Below are 22002 nucleotides of genomic sequence, written 5' to 3'. Positions count from 1 at the left end.
CGGGCAGAAAACAAAACGCTTTCTCCTTCATTGCTCTACCATTCTCAGTTGTTGACTTCTGCCTCATCTCAAATGGCTGTATTTGCTCTAACCATCACATTGACTTACCATTCTACAAGAAGGTAGAAGCTTGGGAGAAATGGTATACCTCGTGCTTTTATGCTCACTTATCAGCAGTTGCATGCAGTACTTTCATCTCACTCTCCAGAACTTTATAATATAAACATATTAATACTTATTTCAGCAGACCATGTGCCTGGCCAGAAATTGGGAAGACAGAATAAATATTGGAATAGAAGAATAACAGGGGTTGCTACAGTATTGCACTGTTGAGATTTTCTTCTTAGGCTTATGTTTCCCTTTAGCTTATTCATTTCGTTATGAATTTTAAAATTTCAGGCTGGTTATGGTGGCTCACACCTGTAATCCCAGCACTTTGGGAGGCGGAGGCAGGCAGATCATTTGAGGTCAGGAGTTAAGAGACCAACTTGGCCAACATGGGGACACCCCGTCTCTACTGAAAGTACAAAATTTAGCTGGGTGTGGTGGTGTACGCCTGTAGTCCCAGCTACTTGGGAGGCTGAGGCAGGAGAATCATTTGAATCCAGGAGATGGAGGTTGTAGAGAGCCAAAATCACGCCACACTGCACTCCAGCCTGGGTGACAGGGAGAGCCTCTATCTAAAAAAAAAAAAAACAAACCACAGATATGTACTACTTTAAATATTGATTAGTTTTAATGGTTTTTCCTAGTTTGGGATGTTTATTTTTCTTCATTAAACTTACTAAATATTTGGCTAATTCATTCTTCTTAAACTATCAACTTTTTTTTCTTTTAAGAGACAGGGTTTTGCTCTATTGCCCAGGCTGCTGGAGTGCAGTGGTGAGATCATGGCTCACTGCAGCCTCAAACTCCCAGGCTTAAGCAGTCTTCCCGCCTCAGCCTCCCAGGTAGCTGGGACTATAGCCACGTACCATCATACACGGCTTTGATTGATTGATTGATTGATTGATTGTAGAGATGGGGTTCTGCTGTGTTGCCCAGACTGGCCTTGAACTGGCCTCGAGCACTTCTCCCACCTCGGCTTCCCAAAGTCATAGAATTACAGGCGGGAGCCACCGCGCCTAGCTCCAGCTTTTAAATATGGAGATTTATGTATATACAAGTTCTAAATTTTTCACTTTAAATTGTTTCTATTTTTGCATTTACTAAATTATTTTTCTCAAGTATTTTCTTCAAATGTATTTTAATGACTTCTTTTTGGGATTCTTTTACTCTTGAGCTAGGGGCAATTAGGATTTTCTTGTAAAATCTTTGGTGCTGATTTTTAAAATTTATTTACTAGTTTAATGATCTGATCTCTTGAAGAAAATACAACTTCCTGAGGAAAAAGTCTGCAGCTGAGGTAGTCCCAGCAAGAGTGTGTCTTATGTGCTCATGTCCTTCCCTGTAATTGGTGAAACTATTATACCAGCGCCAGATTTTCACATCATGCTTTCTCCTCAGTCCCACTTCCTCACTAAGTGCTTTATCCAAGCTTATTTGGATCTTCCTCCCAGATAAGAGGAAATATTAAAAGCCCCTGGATTTCAGGTTATTTTTCCCCTGACAAATTGTTACCAGGGCATATTTTTTTCATGGTTGTCTCTGAGATTCTATCTGTGGTCCCTTTTCCAGTATATGTAAACTCTTTAAGCAATCAGATCCCATTTGCATGGCTGCAGACACATACTACAGGCTGATGACCAATAAGTCTTCATTTCCAATGTGGATTTCTCCTGATCTTATGAACAATATGTCCAACTGCTAAATCAGTGGCTATCTACAATTGCATGTCCCACCATACCACAGATTTCACCTATCATTCTGTCCCCTGCTTCTGCTTCCATCTAAGCCTTGCTTTCATTTTTTCCTGCCTTTGGTATCTTTTGAGATCTCAAACCACTTAACTTGGTTAAAGTTTTATTTTTCCATTTCTTTCACACTCAAGATAAATTGGTACCTAACATCTCCCCTTTAACTCATGGTAGATATTAAAAACATGTGCTTGCTAAATCAGTAAATGAACATAAACTGACAGCAGGCTGCTAATATGATGGGCTTTTTAAATAACCTCTGATTAATACCAGAACAAGGTTCAATATATTTTGTTTACCATCACCTAAGATGGATACTTCAGATTGAGTGGGAGTGTGTTGTTACAGGGAACAGTGACATTCAAAGATGTGGCTATTGACTTCACCCAGGAGGAGTGGAAGAGATTGGATCCTGCTCAGAGAAACCTGTACCGGAACGTGATGCTAGAAAACTATAACAACTTAATCACAGTGGGTAAGAGTAATTCACTATATAATTCAAACTCTGGAAAGAAAGTACCTTACCCCCCTACCCCCCTAGTGTTTCTGAAATATGTGGACCTTTTAAATATTAGAGTGAGCTTGCCCCTGGGATGCTTTTGCTCATGTGAATGTCCATGCTGCAGTTTTCAGAACAAAAGGAGACAGCATCCCTAGAAGCCACATTTTCTTGTCCTTTAGAAAGCCTGGTTTTCCTGGGCCAGCCTCAATTTTTGGGTGGTTCTTTGTTCCTAGTAGTATGTATGCACAAATCTATGTAACTTCCCTTTGACAGGCTATCCATTCACAAAACCTGATGTGATTTTCAAATTGGAGCAAGAAGAAGAACCATGGGTGATGGAGGAAGAAGTATTAAGGAGACACTGGAAAGGTAAGTGGAAGGGAACCAGACAGGTGAGGAGAGGTCAGGGCCCTATTAATGATTAATCAGTGAATGGTTGATCCCTCTAAAATATTCTTCAAAGATATTTTCAGAGCTTGGCACGGTAGTTCATACCTATAGTCCCAGCACTTTGGGAAGCCAAGGTGGAAGGATTGCTTGAGTCCAGGAGTTTGGGACCAGCCTGGGCAACATAGTGAGATCTCATCTCTAAAAAAAAAGAAAAAGAAAAATTAGGCATGGTGCCGTGGCTCGCACCTGTAATCTCTGCACTTTGGGAGGCCGAGGTGGGCAGATCATGAGGTCAGGAGATCAAGACCATCCCGGCTAACACAGTGAAACCCTGTCTCTACTAAAAATACAAAAACTTAACTAGGTGTGGTGGCGGGAGCCTGTAGTCCCAGCTACTCGGGAGGCTGAGGCAGGAGAATTGCTTGAACCCGGGAGGCGGAGGTTGCAGTGAGCCAAGATCACACCACTGCACTCCAGTCTGGGAGACAGAGTGCGACTATGTAAAAAAAAAAAAAAAAAAGCCAGGTGTGGTGGCACACGCTTGTGATCCCAGCTGCTTGGGAGGCTGAGGTGGGAGGATCACTTGAGCCTAGGAGGTTGAGGCTGCAGTAAGCCATGATCACAGCACTGCATTCTAGCCTGGGCAACGGAATGAGACCCCATCTCAAAAAATATATATATATATTTTTTTTCAGAAAGCTGTAGACCTTTTGTGTGTGTGTGTGACAGAGTCTCACTCTGTCACCAGACTGGAGTACAGCCACGTGATCTCGGCTCACTGCAACCCCTGCCTCCCGGGCTCAAGGGATTCTCCTGCCTCAACCTCCTGAGTAGCTGGGACTACAGGCGCCTGCCACCATGCCCTACTAATTTTTTGTATTTTTAGTAGAGACAGGGTTTCACCATGTTAGCCAGGATGGTTTTGATCTCCTGATCTCGTGATCTGCCCAACTTAGCCTCCCAAAGTGCTGGGATTACAGCCGTGAGCTACCGGGCCCGGCTTTTTTTTTTTTTTTCCTTTGAGACAGAGTCTCACTCTGTCACCAAGGCTGGAGTGCAGTGGAGCGATCTTGGTGCACTGCAACCTCTGGCCCCTGGGTTCAAACGATTCTCGTGCCTCAGCCTCCTGAGTAGCTGGGACTATAGGCATGCACCACCACACCCGACTAATTTTTTGATATTTTTGGTAGGGATGGGGTTTCACTATGTTGGCCAGGCTGGTCTTGAACTCTTGACCTCAAGTGATCCACCTGCCTCAACTTCCCAAAGTGCAGAGATTACAGGCATGAACCACTGCGCCTGGTCTGATGTATACTTTTGTAATACAAAAGTGACCATTGATGCAAACTCTTTTATAAACCTAAGATGTCATTTCTAGATACCATTCTTAATTTCTTTCCTCAGAACTTAGAGATCTGGTTGGCTTTCTTACCTGTGTGCTAGATACCAACCTTTCCTAATAAGTTTCCAGCCTTACTTTGATAATCATTCTGTTACTAACATCTTCGGGAGTACCGTCCACCCTCATATACAGGATCCTTTCTTTTTGCATACATTCACTAATTTGCAGTCATTAAATTAAACCTACTGACATTTATAGGCCCTTACTTTCTCTTCTTTTTTCTGTTCTAAATGTCTGAAATATACAGTCATACTTCTCACTGTATTTTTAGGTTTTGCTCTCATACTTCAATAATCACTACCATACTTTTATTTCAATAAAAGTTTTAAGTCAGTGCAGATTTATTGGTAGCTCCCATTTTCTGATATATTTGTCATGTGTATACGCAAGTGTATATAATGTATGTGTGCATATGTATACACACACACATACACATATATACACATACATATATATGTCCATATACACATATTTTGAATTTTATAAAGTCATTTTTGCCCTCCAAAGAGACTGTAATAATTTATATTTCTACCAGTAACTTCAATGTAGTCTGTTAGCATTTTAAAATATCATTGCCGGCCAGGCGTGGTGGCTCACGACTGTAATCCCAGCACTTTGGGAGGCCAAGGAGGGCGGATCACAAGGTCAGGAGATCGACCATCCTGGCTAACACAGTGAAACCCTGTCTTTACTAAAAATACAAAAATTAGCTGGATGTAGTGGTGCATGCCTGTAGTCCCAGCTACTTGGGAAGCTGAGATCACACCACTGTATTCCAGCCTGGGTGACAGAGCAAGACCTTGTCTCTAAAAAAGAAAAAAAACAGTGCCACTACAGTATACACACAAATGATAAGAAAGCAAAATAGCCTTATTGCTGATATGGAGGAAGTTTTAGTTGTCTGGGTAGAAGATTAAACCAGCCACAGCATTCCATTAAGCCAAAGCATAATCCAGGACAAGCCCCTAATTATCTTCAATTCTATGAAGCCTTAGAGGTGAGGAAGCTGCAGAAGAAAAGTTTGAAGCTAGCAGAGGTTGGTTCATAAGGATTAAGGAAAGAGGCCATTTCCACAACATAAAAATACAAGGTAAAGCAGTAAGAGCCAATGGAAGCTGCAGTAAATTATTCAGAAGATCTAGCTAAGATTATTGATGAAGGTGGCTAACTAAACAATAGAGTTTCGATGTAGATGCAACAGCCTTCTATTGGAAGAACATGCCATCTAGGACTTTCACAGCTAGAGAGGTGAAGTCAGTGGCTCACTTCAAAGGTTCAAAGGATAGACTGACCCTCCTATTAGGGGCTAATGCAGGTGGTGACTTTAAGTTGGAGCCAATATTCATTCCCCATTCTGAAAATCCTAGGGCCCTTAAGAATTATACTACATACACCCTGCTTGTGCTCTATAAATGGAATAACAATGCCTGCATGGTAGCACATCTGTTTACAGCATTGATTTGCTAAATATTTTAAGCCCACTGTTGATACCTACTGCTCAGGGGGAAAAAAAAAAGTTCCTTTGAAAATATTGCTCATTGACAGTGCACTTGGTCACCCAAGAGCTCTAATGGAGATGTACAAGGAGATCAGTGTTGGTTCTCATGCCTGCTAATACAGCATCCATTCTGCAGCTCGTGGATCAAGTGTAATTTTGACTTTCAAGTCTTATTATTTAAGAAATACATTCTGGGGGGCGGAGCAACATGGCCAAATAGGAACAGCTCCCAGCGCAAGCGACACAGAAGACAGGTGATTTCTGCATTTTCAACTGAGGTACTGGGTTCATCTCACTAGGGAGTGCCGGACAATCAGTGCTGGTCAGCTGCTGCAGCCCGACCAGCGAGAGCTGAAGCAGGGCGAGGCATCACCTCACCTGGGAAGCGCAAGGGGGAAGGGAATCCCTTTTCCTAGCCAGGGGAACTGAGACACACAGCACCTGGAAAATCGGGTAACTCCCACCCCAATACTGCACTTTACCAAGGGTCTTAGCAAACGGGCACACCAGGAGATTATATCCCACACCTGGCCGGGAGGGTCCCACACCCAGAGCCTCCCTCATTGCTAGCACAGCAGTCTGCGATCTAACGGCAAGGCAGCAGCGAGGCTGGGGGAGGGGCATCCGCCATTGCTGAGGCTTAAGTAGGTAAACAAAGCCGCTGGGAAGCTTGAACTGGGTGGAGCTCACAGCAGGTCAAGGAGGCCTGCCTGTCTCTGTAGACTCCACCTCTGGGGACAGGGCACAGCTAAACAACAACAACAACAACAACAAAAAGCAGCAGAAACCTCTGCAGACGCAAACGACTCTGTCTGACAGCTTTGAAGAGAGCAGTGGATCTCCCAAAACGGAGGTTGAGATCTGAGAACGGACAGACTGCCTGCTCAAGTGGGTCTCTGACCCCTGAGTAGCCTAACTGGGAGACATCCCCCACTAGGGGCAGACCAACACCCCACACCTCACACGGTGGAGTACACCCCTGAGAGGAAGCTTCCAAAGCAAGAATCAGACAGGTACACTCGCTGTTCAGCAGTATTCTATCTTCTGCAGTCTCTGCTGCTGATACCCAGGCAAACAAGGTCTGGAGTGGACCTCAAGCAATCTCCAACAGACCTAAAGCTGAGGGTCCCGACTGTTAGAAGGAAAATTAACAAACAGGAAGGACACCCACACCAAAACCTCATCAGTACATCACCATCATCAAAGACCAGAGGCAGATAAAACCACAAAGATGGGGGAAAAGCAGGGCAGAAAAGCTGGAAATTCAAAAAATAAGAGCGCATCTCCCCCTGCAAAGGAACGCAGCTCATCGCCAGCAACAGATCAAAGCTGGACGGAGAATGTCTTTGATGAGATGAGAGAAGACGGTTTCAGTCCATCAAACTTCTCACAGCTAAAGGAGGAATTACGTACCCAGCACAAAGAAACTAAAAATCTTGAAAAAAAGAGTGGAAGAATGGATAACTAGAATAATTAATGCAGAGAAGGCCATAAACAAACTGACAGAGATGAAAACCATGACATGAGAAATACGTGACAAATGCACAAGCTTCAGTAACTGACTTGATCAACTGGAAAAAAGAGTATCAGCAACTGAGGATCAAATGAATGAAATGAAGCGAGAAGAGAAATCTAAAGAAAAAAGAAGAAAAAGAAATGAACAAAGACTGCAAGAAGTATGGGATTATGTAAAAAGACCAAATCTACATCTGATTGGGGTGCCTGAAAGTGAGGGGGAAAATGGAACCAAGTTGGAAAACACTCTTCAGGATATCAACCAGGAGAACTTCCCCAGCCTAGTAGGGCAGGCCAACATTCAAATTCAGGAAATACAGAGAATGCCACAAAGATACTCCTCGAGAAGAGCAACTCCAAGACACATAATTGCCAGATTCACCAAAGTTGAAATGAAGAAAAAAATCTTAAGGGCAGCCAGAGAGAAAGGTCAGGTTACCCACAAAGGGAAGCCCATCAGACTAACAGCAGATCTCTTGGCAGAAACTCTACAAGCCAGAAGAGAGTGGGGGCCAATATTCAACATTCTTAAAGAAAAGAATTTGCAACCCAGAATTTCATATCCAGCCAAACTAAGTTTCATAAGTGAAGGAGAAATAAAATCCTTTACAGATAAGCAAATGCTTAGAGATTTTGTCACCACCAGGCCTGCCTTACAAGAGACCCTGAAGGAAGCACTAAACATGGAAAGGAACAACTGGTACCAGCCATTGCAAAAACATGCCAAAATGTAAAGACCATCGAGGCTAGGAAGAAACTGCATCAACTAATGAGTAAAATAACCAGTTAATATCATAATGGCAGGATCAAGTTCACACATAACAATATTAACCTTAAATGTAAATGGACTAAATGGTCCAATTAAAAGAGACAGACTGGCAAACTGGATAAAGAGTGAAGACCCATCAATTTGCTGTATTCAGGAGACCCATCTCACATGCAGAGACATACATAGGCTCAAAATAAAGGGATGGAGGAAGATCTACCAAGCAAATGGAGAACAAAAAAAAAGCAGGGGTTGCAATCCTAGTCTCTGATAAAACAGACTTTAAACCATCAAAGATCAAAAGAGACAAGGCCATTACATAATGGTAAAGGGATCAATTCAACAGGAAGAGCTAACTATCCTAAATATATATGCACCCAATACAGGAGCACCCAGATTCATAAAGCAAGTCCTTAGAGACTTACAAAAAGACTTAGACTCCCATACAATAATAATAGGAGACTTCAACACCCCACTGTCAACATTAGACAGATCAACGAGACAGAAAGTTAACAAGGATATCCAGGAATTGAACTCATCTCGGCAGCAAGCAGACCTAATAGACATCTACAGAACTCTCCACCCCAAATCAACAGAATATACATTCTTCTCAGCACCACATCACACTTATTCCAAAATTGACCACATAATTGGAAGTAAAGCACTCCTCAGCAAATGTACAAGAACAGAAATTATAACAAACTGTCTCTCAGACCACAGTGCAATCAAACTAGAACTCTGGACTAAGAAACTCAATCAAAACTGCTCAACTACATGGAAACTGAATAACCTGCTCCTGAATGACTACTGGGTACATAATGAAATGAAGGCAGAAATAAAGATGTTCTTTGAAACCAATGAGAACAAAGATACAACATACCAGAATCTCTGGGACACATTTCAAGCAGTGTGTAGAGGGAAATTTATAGCACTAAATGCCCACAAGAGAAAGCTGGAAAGATCTAAAACTGACACTCTAACATCACAATTAAAAGAACTAGAGAAGCAAGGGCAAACACATTCAAAAGCTAGCAGAAGGCAAGAAATAACTAAGATCAGAGCAGAACTAAAGGAGATAGAGACACAAAAAACCCTCCAAAAAAATCAATGAATCCAGGAGTTGGTTTTTTGAAAAGATCAACAAAACTGATAGACCGCTAGCAAGACTAATAAAGAAGAAAAGAGAGAAGAATCAAATAGACGCAATAAAAAATGATAAAGGGGATATCACCACCGACCCCACAGAAATACAAACTACCATCAGAGAATACTATAAACACCTCTATGCAAATAAACTAGAAAATCTAGAAGAAATGGATAATTTCCTAGACACTTACACTCTCCCAAGACTAAACCAGGAAGAAGCTGAATCCCTGAATAGACCAATAGCAGGCTCGGAAATTGAGGCAATAATTAATAGCCTACCAACAAAAAAAGTCCAGGACCAGACGGATTCACAGCTGAATTCTACCAGAGGTACAAGGAGGAGCTGATACCATTCCTTCTGAAACTATTCCAATCAATAGAAAAAGAGGGAATCGTCCCTAACTCATTTTATGAGGCCAACATCATCCTGATACCAAAGCCTGGCAGAGACACAACAAAAAAAGAGAATTTTAGACCAATATCCCTGATGAACATCGATGCAAAAATCCTCAATAAAATACTGGCAAACCGGATCCAGCAGCACATCAAAAAGCTTATCCACCATGATCAAGTAGGCTTCATCTCTGGGATGCAAGGCTGGTTCAACATACGCAAATCAATAAATGTAATCCAGCATATAAACAGAACCAAGGACAAAAACCACATGATTATCTCAATAGATGCAGAAAAGGCCTTTGACAAAATTCAACAGCCCTTCACGCTAAAAACGCTCAATAAATTCGGTATTGATGGAACGTATCTCAAAATCATAAGAGCTATTTATGACAAACCCACAGCCAATATCATACTGAATGGGCAAAAACTGGAAAAATTCCCTTTGAAAACTGGCACAAGACAGGGATGCCCTCTCTCACCACTCCTATTCAACATAGTGTTGGAAGTTCTGGCTAGGGCAATCAGGCAAGAGAAAGAAATCAAGGGTATTCAGTTAGGAAAAGAAGAAGTCAAATTGTCCCTCTTTGCAGATGACATGATTGTATATTTAGAAAACCCCATTGTCTCAGCCCAAAATCTCCTTAAGCTGATAAGCAACTTCAGCAAAGTCTCAGGATACAAAATAAATGTGCAAAAATCACAAGCATTCTTATACACCAGTCACAGACAGACAGCCAAATCATGAGTGAACTTCCATTCACAATTGCTTCAAAGAGAATAAAATACCTAGGAATCCAACTTACAAGGGATGTAAAGGACCTCTTCAAGGAGAACTACAAACCACTGCTCAGTGAAATAAAAGAGGACACAAACAAATGGAAGAACATACCATGCTCATGGATAGGAAGAATCAATATCGTGAAAATGGCCATACTGCCCAAGGTTATTTATAGATTCAATGCCATCCCCATCAAACTACCAATGAGTTTCTTCACAGAATTGGAAAAAACTGCTTTAAAGTTCATATGGAACCAAAAAAGAGCCCACACTGCCAAAACAATCCTAAGTCAAAAGAACAAAGCTGGAGGCATCATGCTACCTGACTTCAAACTATACTACAAGGCTACAGTAACCAAAACAGCATGGTACCGGTACCAAAACAGAGATATAGACCAATGGAACAGAACAGAGTCCTCAGAAATAATACCACACATCTACAGCCATCTGATCTTTGACAAACCTGAGAAAAACAAGAAATGGGGAAAGGATTCCCTATTTAATAAATGGTGCTGGGAAAATTGGCTAGCCATAAGTAGAAAGCTGAAACTGGATCCTTTCCTTACTCCTTATACGAAAATTAATTCAAGATGGATTAGAGACTTAAATGTTAGACCTAATACCATAAAAACCCTAGAAGAAAACCTAGGTAATACCATTCAGGACATAGGCATGGGCAAGGACTTCATGTCAAAAACACTAAAAGCAATGGCAACAAAAGCCAAAATTGACAAATGGGATCTAATTAAACTAAAGAGCTTCCGCACAGCAAAAGAATCTACCATCAGAGTGAACAGGCAACCTACAGAATGGTAGAAAATTTTTGCAATCTACTCATCTGATAAAGGGCTAGTATCCAGAACCTACAAAGAACTCAAACAAATTTACAAGAAAAAAACAAACAACCCCATCAAAAAGTGGGCAAAGGATATGAACAGACACTTCTCAAAAGAAGACATGCATACAGCCAACAGACACATGAAAAAATGCTCATCATCACTGGCCATCAGAGAAATGCAAATCAAAACCACAGTGAGATACCATCTCACACCAGTTAGAATGGCAATCATTAAAAAGTCAGGAAACAACAGGTGCTGGAGAGGATGTGGAGAAATAGAACACTTTTACACTGTTAGTGAGATTGTAAACTAGTTCAACCATTATGGAAAACAGTATGGCGATTCCTCAAGGATCTAGAACTAGAAGTACCATATGACCCAGCCATCCCATTACTGGGTATATACCCAAAGGATTATAAATCATGCTGCTATAAAGACACATGCACACGTATGTTTATTGCGGCACTATTCACAATAGCAAAGACTTGGAATCAACCCAAATGTCCATCAGTGACAGACTGGATTAAGAAAATGTGGCACATATACACCATGGAATACTATGCAGCCTTAAAAAAGGATGATTTTGTGTCCTTTGTAGGGACATGGATGCAGGTGGAAACCATCATTCTTAGCAAACTATCGCAAGAACAGAAAACCAAACACCGCATGTTCTCACTCATAGGTGGGAACTGAACAATGGGATCACCTGGACTCGGGAAGGGGAACATCACACACCGGGGCCTATCATGGGGAGGGGGGAGGGGTTGCATTGGGAGTTATACCTGATGTAAATGACGAGTTGATGGGTGCAGCACACCAACATGGCACAAGTATACATATGTAACAAACCTGCATGTTATGCACATGTACCCTAGAACTTAAAGTATAATAATAATTTTTTAAAAAGAAAAAAAAAAAGAAACACATTCTGTAACGTAGTAGCTTCCATAGGTAATGATTCCTCTGATGGATCTGGGTAAAGCAAATTAAAAAGTGTAAAAACTGGCTGGAAAGGATTCATGATTCTAGGTGCTATTATGAATATTCATGACTCATGAGAGGAGATCAGAATATCAACTGGAGTTTGAAAGAGGTTGATTTGACCCTCATGGATGACTTTGAAGGGTTCAAGGCTTCAGTGGAGGAAGTTATTGTAGATGTGCCCCTAGCAAGAGAAGTAGAAATAGAAGTAGAGCCGGAAGATGTGACTGAACTGCTGTAGCCTCGTGATAGCAGGGATAAGGATTACTTCTTATGGATGAACAAAGAAAGTCATTTCTTCAGGATCTACTCCTGGTGAAGATGCTGTGCACATTGTGGAAATCAATGATTTAGAATATTCCATAAATATAATTGATAAGGCAGTGGTAGGATTTGAGAGGAGTGACTACACTTTTGAAAGAAGTTCTACTGCGGGTAAAGTACTATCAAACATCATCACATGCTACAGATAAACTTTTTGTGAAAGAAAAATCAATCAATGTGACTCTTCATTGTTATCTTAAGCAATTGCGGCCGGGCGCAGTGGCCCATGTCTGTAATCCCAGCACTTTGGGAGGCTGAGGCGGGTGGATCACGAGGTCAGGAGTTTGAGAGTAGCTTGGCCAACATTAGTGAAACTCCATCACTACTAAAAATAATAATAATAAAAAAAATTAGCCTGGCATCGTGGTGCACACCTGTAATCCCAGCTACTCAGGAGGCTGAGGCAGGAGAATCGCTTGAACCCAGGAGGCAGAAGTTGCAGTGAGCAGAGATTGAGCCACTGCACTCCAGCCTGGGCAACAGAGGAAGATTCCATCTCAAAAAAAAACAAGAAAAGAAAAGAAAAAAGAAATTGCTACAGCCACCCCAACTTTCTGCAATCCCTCCTTGATTAGTCAGCAGCCATCAACATTGAGGAAGAACCCCTATCAGCAAAAAGATTACTCACGGAAGGTTCAGATGATTGTTAGCATTTTTTTAGCAATATTTTTAAATTAAGGTGTAGTACATTTTTTAGACATGATGCTATTGTATACATAGTAGACTACAGTATATAGTATTAACTTGTTTTTTGGGGTTTTTTTTGAGATGGAGTCTCTCTTAGACACACAGGTTGGAGTGCTGTGGTGCGATCTCGGCTCACTGCAACCTCTACCTCCTGGGTTCAAATGATTCTCCTGCCTCAGCCTCCCAGTAGCTGGGTGTGTACAGGCGCCTGCCACCACGCCCAGCTAATTTTTTAAAATTTTTAGTAGAGACAGGGTTTCACCATATTGGCCAGGCTGGTCTTGAACCCCTGACCTCAAATGATTCACCTACCTCGGCCTCCCAAAGTGCCGGGATTACAGTCGTGAGCCACCGCACCCGGCCAACATAACTTTTATATGCACTGGGGAACCAAAAAAGTTGTGTAACATGCTTTATTGTAGTGGTGTGGAACTGAACCCACAGTATCTCTGAAGTATGCCTATGTTTCTATTTTGAATTATTGATTTATAGATTTTATTTTATTATCTTTTTATATATTTGTTGTAATACATTTAGTTAACATTATTTATGTAAACTATCAGTAAACAGACAACCTACAGAATGGGAGAAAATATTTGCAAACTATGCATCTGACACAGGCCTAATACCCAGCATCTATAAGGAACTTAAATTTACAAGAAAAAAACAACCCTATTGAAAGGACATGAACAGATACTTTTCAAGACATAAATATGGCCAAGAAGCTTATGAAAGTTCAACATCACTGATTGTTAGAGAAATGCAAATCACCATAATGAGATATCACCTCACACCAGTCATAATGGTCATTATTAAAAAGGCAAAAAATAACAGATGCCGGCAGAGAGGAGAAAAATTTCCATTTTCCTATTGGAAGTAAGCAGCAATATGGAACTGAGTATCTCAGCCTTATTAAGTATGTAAACTTTCACTTATTCTCCTTGTTTGAGCCAGTTTATTTTCCCTGTATTCTTCTGCCTGGTGTCCCTGACTCTAGAGTCTGTCTGGTTCCATTTCTCCAGAAGCAGAGAGTAGTCTCCCATCTTCTCTAGGGAGTGATAGGCATCTCATGGCACAATGCAGGCAATTGTTTGCCTTATAGACTTCCATTCAGTTCTCTGTTTTTTAGGGCCCCTGTTCATTCCCACCTTTCGTGGTACATGATTTCTCAGCCTTTCTTTAGTTATATAGTAGGAACTTGCTTTTTGACATCTTCATCTGCAGGCACATGGGTTTCAGTGTTCTCAGTTCTTCTGTTAGGTAACAGTCCTTTCATCTTCTTCCATCTGCTAAAATTATGTTTAAATCTATCATCCATTGTTGTCTGTTATGGCCTTTGTCTTCGTTGGTTTATGCCTTTTACATGATACTGTAATATTAGTGCACTTTTGGATAGAATCCAAGCTAAACTCATGTATTTATTATACCATGTTTAACCTCAACTTCTTATTATTTTTTTCCCTCTGCTCACTATATTTGCCCCTATACAAGTAACCTAGGTGGGCCTCTCCAGTTTTATGTTCCAATTCTGTCATCCAGTTTTTAACCTTCCTATTGGTTCTTCTCATTTTATTGATTATTGCAGTGTTCAGAACAATTTTATTTGTTTACACTGGATATATAATACATACTCATAGAGCAGAACTTTTTATTTTTATTTTTTGATGATTATTATTTTTTTTGAGATGGAGTCTCACTCTATTACCCAGGTTGGAGTATAGTGGCACGATCTTGGTTCATTGCAACCTCCGCCTCCCGGTTCAAGTGATTCTCCTGCCTCAGCTTCCCGTGTAGCTGGGACTACAGGCACGCGCCACCATGCCCGGCTAATTTTTGTATTTTTAGTAGAGATGGGGTTTCACTATGTTGGCCAGGCTAGTCTTGAACTCCTGACCTCATGATCCATCCGCCTCGACCTGCTGGGATTACAGGCATGTGCCATCGCACCCAGCCAGAACAGACCTTCTAAAGTAGAAAAGGATATATTTTGAAAAGTAATTATTCTCTTACACATTTTTCCTGTCTATGGTGGCAACCACCAGTATCATTTTCCTTTGAGCTATTCTATTTTCAAACATTTTTATTGAAACTCCTTTAAACTGATATATTAACTTGTGAATGTCATCTTTATGCTGTTGAATTTTCTCGTGTAAAATCCTTTAATGCTTTTTGTCTTAGTTTCCTAGGGCTGCTGAAACAAAATACCACAAACTTGGTAACAGAAATAACAGGAATTGGCCAGGCATGGGCCACCACTTTGAGAGGCCGAGGTGGGTGGATCACCTGAGCTCAGGAGTTCGAGACCACTCAGGGCAACATGGTGAAAACCCATATCTACTAAAAATACAAAAAAATTAACTGGGTGTGGTGGTGCACGCCCCTAGTCCCAGCTACTCGGGAGGCTGAGGCAGGAGAATCGCTTGAGCCCCAGAGTTGAAGGTTGCAGTGAGCCGAGATTGCGCCACTGCGCTCCAACTTGGGCTACAGAGTGAGAATCTGTCTCTAAAAAATAAAAAATAAAAAAAAATGTTCTCACAGTTCTGGAGGCCAGAAATCTAAAATCAAGGTGTCAGTAGGGCCATACTCCCTCTGAAACCTGTAGGGAAGGATTCTTCCTTGCCTCTTTCAGCTTCTGGTATTCCCAGACATTCCTTGGTTTGTGGCAGCAAAACTCTACTCTGTCTCTCCATCTTTGCATGGCATTTCTTCTGTGTCTCTTGTCTCTTTGTGTAGCATTCTTTTTGTAAGAACACAAGTCATATTGCATTGGGGCTTCTCTTATTCCAGTTTGACCTCATCTTAACCTAATTTCATCTTCGGTGACCCTATATCTAAATGAGGCCTCATTCTGAGGCACGAGGAGTTAGGACTTCAATTCAATTCAATTCAGTCCATAACACCATTCCATTTCTTCAAGTCTGTGTGTTCATTTTAAAGTTTTCTTTGTATGGTTTTTGGACGTTTTTAATTTTTGTATATTTTTCATACTTTTTGTTGTCATTATAAATGTAGTTTTTAATTCTATAATTTCTGAATATAGTCAGCCCTTTCTATCCATGCTTTCTGCAACTACAGATTGAAAATATTCAGGGGAAAAAAGCAACAAAAAATAACAATACAACAATAAAAAAATACAAATTTAAAATTATAGTATAACGATTTACATAGCATTTATATTGTATTCAGTATTATAAGTAATCTGGAGATTATTTAAAGTATATGGAAAGATACGTATACTTTATGAGGTTATATGAAAATACTTTATCATTTTATGCAAGGCATTGAGCATCCATGGATTTTGGTATCCATGGGAGGTCTTGGAACCAGTCCCCAGTAGATAATGAGGGATGAATGTAGTTGTTTGTATATGAAGGTTTTTAAAAATGAATATTGATTGATATGTAGTGAATTTCTTACTTTTCATAATTGTTCAGATGACTTGATTTTTCAGGTAAACAGTTTTGTTTCTGACAAATAATTTTCATTTTCTTTTCCTTTTTTTTTGTTTTGTTTTTTGAGAGACAGTCTTATTCTTTCTCCGAGGCTAGACAGCAGCGGTGATCTCTGCTCACTGCAACCTTGACCTCCCAGGTGATCCTCCCATCTCAGCCTCCCTAGTAGCTGGCACTACAGGCGTGCACCACTACGCCAAGATAATTTTTGTATCTTTTGTAGAGATGGGGTTTTGCCATGTGGCTCAGTCTGGTTTTGAACTCGTGGGCTCAAGAGATCTGTTTGCCTCAGCCTCCCAAAGTGCTAGGATTACAGGCATGAGCCACTGCACTCACGCCTTTTAATTAAGAGGGGCAAACTCTTTTCTTAATTTTCATACCTCTGATTTATTTCTCTTATTTAATTGTACTACCTAGTACTGCAATGAGTGGTGACAACAACTCATCTTTTCTTATTTCTGACTTTAATGTGAATGTTTCTGAATGTTTTCCATTAAGTAAAGGGCTGGTGTTTGGGCTGTACTGTAGTTTATTCTCAAATTAAATGTTATTTGTTCCTATTTTATATAAAGGATTTTTTAATGAAAAATAGAGTTTTATGATCTTAATATCTACAGAATTGATTACTTGACTTTTCCATTTTTTTAAATGTCATTACTTGACATTTTCATTAATGTATTTACTTTTAGTAATATACTTTCTATTATTGAAACATATCCCTGGAAAAAATGGACTCAACTCAAATATGATATATCTTATATTTAATGTACTTCTGGGTCACTTTTTTCCTTTTGGGTCATTTTGATGTTTTACATAGAATTTTTACATTGGTTTTCATAAATGAAATTGGATAGTTTCCTTTTTTGGTGTGTCATCTTTGTCAGGTTTTTGTATTAATATATTTTTTTCATATACAAAAACATTGGGAATTTTTCTATTTTTTCTTTCAGAACATTTTAGACAGCACAGGAGTTGTTCTTTAAATCTGTTAGAATTTTCATGTGAATCTCTGGGTTTTTCCTTTTTGTTTTGTTTTAGGGTATTTTCATATTTCTTTTCATTTTAGGAAAACTGATTTAGATAAGTTTTCTGAATCTTGTGGAGTCAGTTTTGGTAATTTACAATCCAGAAACGTGTTTAGATTATAAAAATGTATTTTAATAGAGTCCTGCAAAATGATCTTATAGGTTTTAGCTTCCCGTTTTTGTTTTTTCTCTGTAATTATTTCTTCTTACTTTATTTGTACATTCTGTATCTCCTATTTATTTACCAATTTGTTTTCTATCAAATCCTTTTTTAAAGCAATCAAAGCTATTTGTATTTATAAATACATGCCTCCACTCATATTTCATTTCCTGAATTTCCTTCTCAAAACTTCAGAGATAAGAGATATATGCACTTGAAAATTTTTTAGTAGTGGGAGACTGGGGCTTAAACCAATAATCAGTCCCATAATTGCATATTTTTCAAAATGTTCTTCATATTACGATATTGGAAAAAAAATTGTAAGTGATATTTATTTGCAATCTGTTTTAGGAGAAATATGGGGAGTTGATGAGCATCAGAAAAACCAGGACAGACTTTTGAGACAAGTTGAAGTTAAATTCCAGAAAACACTGACTGAAGAAAAAGGCAATGAATGTCAAAAGAAATTTGCAAATGTGTTTCCTCTGAACTCTGATTTTTTCCCTTCCAGACACAATCTCTATGAGTATGACTTATTTGGAAAGTGTTTAGAACATAATTTTGACTGTCATAATAATGCTAAATGCCTTATAAGAAAGGAACATTGTGAATATAATGAACCTGTGAAATCATATGCTAACAGCTCATCCCATTTTGTCATTACTCCCTTTAAGTGTAATCATTGTGGAAAAGGCTTCAATCAAACTTTGGACCTCATCAGACATCTGAGAATTCATACCGGAGAAAAGCCCTATGAATGTAGTAACTGTAAAAAAGCCTTCAGTCACAAGGAAAAACTTATTAAACATTATAAAATTCACAGTAGGGAGCAGTCTTATAAATGTAATGAATGTGGTAAAGCTTTCATTAAAATGTCAAATCTCATTAGACATCAAAGAATTCATACTGGAGAGAAGCCCTATGCATGTAAGGAATGTGAGAAGTCCTTCAGCCAGAAATCAAATCTTATTGATCATGAAAAAATTCACACTGGAGAGAAACCTTATGAATGTAATGAGTGTGGAAAAGCATTCAGCCAGAAGCAAAGCCTCATTGCACATCAGAAAGTTCATACTGGGGAGAAACCTTATGCATGTAATGAATGTGGTAAAGCCTTCCCTCGAATTGCATCTCTTGCTCTTCATATGAGAAGTCATACAGGAGAAAAACCTTATAAATGTGATAAATGTGGTAAAGCCTTCTCTCAGTTTTCCATGCTTATTATACATGTTAGAATTCATACAGGTGAAAAACCCTATGAATGTAATGAGTGTGGAAAAGCCTTCTCTCAAAGCTCAGCCCTTACTGTACATATGAGAAGTCACACTGGTGAGAAACCCTATGAATGTAAGGAATGCAGAAAAGCCTTCAGCCACAAGAAAAACTTCATTACACACCAGAAAATCCATACTAGAGAGAAACCTTATGAGTGTAATGAATGTGGGAAAGCTTTTATACAGATGTCAAATCTTGTTAGACACCAGAGAATTCATACTGGGGAAAAACCCTATATATGTAAGGAATGTGGGAAAGCCTTTAGCCAGAAATCCAATCTCATTGCTCATGAAAAAATTCATTCTGGAGAGAAACCCTATGAATGCAATGAATGTGGTAAAGCCTTCAGCCAAAAGCAAAACTTTATTACACATCAAAAAGTTCATACTGGAGAGAAACCTTACGATTGTAATGAATGTGGTAAAGCCTTCTCTCAAATTGCATCCCTTACCCTTCATTTGAGAAGTCATACAGGGGAAAAGCCTTATGAATGTGACAAATGTGGTAAAGCCTTCTCTCAGTGCTCACTGCTTAATTTACATATGAGAAGTCACACAGGTGAGAAGCCCTATGTATGTAATGAATGTGGGAAAGCCTTCTCTCAAAGAACTTCCCTTATTGTGCACATGAGAGGTCATACAGGTGAAAAACCCTATGAATGTAATAAATGTGGAAAAGCCTTCTCCCAAAGTTCATCCCTTACTATACATATACGAGGACATACAGGTGAGAAACCCTTCGACTGCAGTAAATGTGGAAAAGCCTTCTCTCAAATCTCATCTCTTACCCTTCATATGAGAAAACATACAGGTGAGAAGCCCTATCACTGTATTGAGTGTGGCAAGGCTTTCAGCCAAAAGTCACACCTTGTTAGACACCAGAGAATTCATACTCATTAGAAACCCTATGAATACTGTGAATATGGCAAAGCCTTCTGAAGGAATTAACACCTCATTGCACATTACATGATCACTTCCAGAGTAGAAAACTATGAATGTGGGATAGCCTTCTGAAAAAGCCACAAATTTATGAAACATTAGAGAATTCTTCCAAGGTGACAAATTATATAATGAAAAAGCTGATTATCAGAAACTTTCAGCAGACATCTTACTGATAATATTTAATCAGAATTCTCATTGAAATCTGAAACAAGGTATCTGCCATCAGCATAACAACACAATACTTGAGCTCCTAGCCAATGTATTAAGTAAGAAAAACAAGATTGGGAAAACCAAGTATCAATGAAGAACTATAAAAATAACTTATACAAAAAATAGTTAATTAGAAAACATGTTGATAGAAAAATCTAAGAATAAACACAACAATGAATTGAGGTCTTCATCAAGTTATAAAACATGTTGAAAGGCACAAAAGAACACCTGAAAAATGATATTTTGTCTGAAAAGACTCGACATTGTAAAAATATAATTTCTCTCCCAATCGCTAAGTTTAATATACTTCCACTTGAAGTTTACATCAGTTTTATTTTAAGGAACTTCACAAACTTATCCAAAAATTTTATGTGGAAAAGTAAAGAAACACAAATAGCTGAAACAAACTTGACAAAGCAAATAGAGAAGACACACTCTATTATTAGATATATACTTATTTAAAGCTGTTGTCATTTAAACAATGTATTACTGATTGAATAAATCAAGCAGTAGTAAGATAGCATCGATACAAAAATCCAAGATACAGGAATTCTGTGTATGACAGTGCTATTGAAATCATTGGGGAATGAATGGCTTATTTAATAAATGGAAGGTTCACAGGAGAAAACTTTTAGCTTTCTACTTTATATCATATACAAAAATAAAATCCAACTAAAGACCAGAATATAAAAAGCAAAATTCTAAAACTATGATGAAAGTAGAACCTATTACTTTAGGGTAACAAGATTTCTTTAAAAACACATAAACATGGAATAGTCCATTGAATTTTGGTGTGTTGGCTCACAGGCACCCACAAATGTACACAAAGAGATATCACTGTGTTCCTGAATCATGGTTTGTATTGCCCAAAATTGGATATAACAAATTTTTATCAATTGTGGAATAGATGAATAAGTGTGATCATTTCTGTGACAAAATACAGAATTTAGAGAGAAACAAAACCTACTTATAGTTATATGGATAGATTATATAATATTGAGAGAAAAAAATTTAAATACACAACGGAACACGGTATAACATTTGTATAATTTAATAAGATCTTGCAAAGAACAGTACTATGTATTGGTCATGGATCCATATACGACTTGGTTGCCTTTTGTGATGTGGGAAAGGTTTGATGGGAGTTCTTATATTTATCTGTAATATTTCTTTAATAAAAGAGTGAAAGCAATTTTGACAGTGGTGATAAATCTGGTTGTCCAAATTAATGTTACGGGTTTTTCATTTTTTTTCTTGCCTTTATTTTCCTAATTTCCCTAAAATAAGAATCAAATGGGTGGGGGAAACCTGGGCCTGGAGAAATAATTTTAAAATGGAATTTTATTCTTGATCAGATACTAACATTTATAGAAGATTCTCTTTACACAAAACATACCTAACAGGATATTATTTTGTTTACTGTCTCTTCATGTTAATTGGAATAATAAAATCAGCAGTATTTTAGCATTTATTTGAGGCCAATTTTTAATTTTAAACAAATTTTTTTCTAGTTGAAAGGAGTATAGAAACAAAACAATTATTATTGGGATAATTGGCTATCCATTTGGGGGGGAAAATCCACCTTCATTTGGGTTGGTTTTGGAGTGAGGGAAAGAGACCATTCATGCATACTGTAAAATATAGTTTACATTCTAATATGTCAAGCCAAGAATAGTTACCAGTGTTAAGAGTAGGAGCAATTTCTATAGATCTCAACAAAGCTTTCTTTGTTTCTGGATCAATAAATGGGGATGCAGATGCTGGTGATTTTATGTATGCCAGGTAAGGCCCAGTGGAGGTGAAAAATTCACTTCATTCTGTTCCATAGATGTTTTATATTCAGGCCTTTCAAATATTTGT

The 22002-nt window shown here is 38.9% G+C and overlaps 1 protein-coding gene across 8 annotated transcripts in view; it reads left to right on the top strand.

The window, feature by feature from the left end:
* Positions 1-21334, top strand: part of ZNF569 (zinc finger protein 569) — a 71996-nt gene extending 50662 nt beyond the window's left edge. For all 8 annotated transcript variants that reach the window (XM_050768933.1, XM_050768931.1, XM_050768934.1 and 5 more), the window contains 3 exons: positions 2205-2331; positions 2632-2727; positions 18068-21334. In XM_050768933.1, coding sequence (XP_050624890.1) covers positions 2205-2331; positions 2632-2727; positions 18068-19890 — 2046 coding nt within the window. In that variant the 3' untranslated portion in view covers positions 19891-21334. The remainder of the gene's footprint in view (positions 1-2204; positions 2332-2631; positions 2728-18067) is intronic.
* Positions 21335-22002: the final 668 nt, after the last annotated feature.

Source organism: Macaca thibetana, chromosome 19 (assembly GCF_024542745.1).
Source record: "Macaca thibetana thibetana isolate TM-01 chromosome 19, ASM2454274v1, whole genome shotgun sequence".
NCBI lineage: Eukaryota > Metazoa > Chordata > Mammalia > Primates > Cercopithecidae > Macaca > Macaca thibetana.
This window is presented reverse-complemented; position numbering and strand designations above follow the sequence as displayed.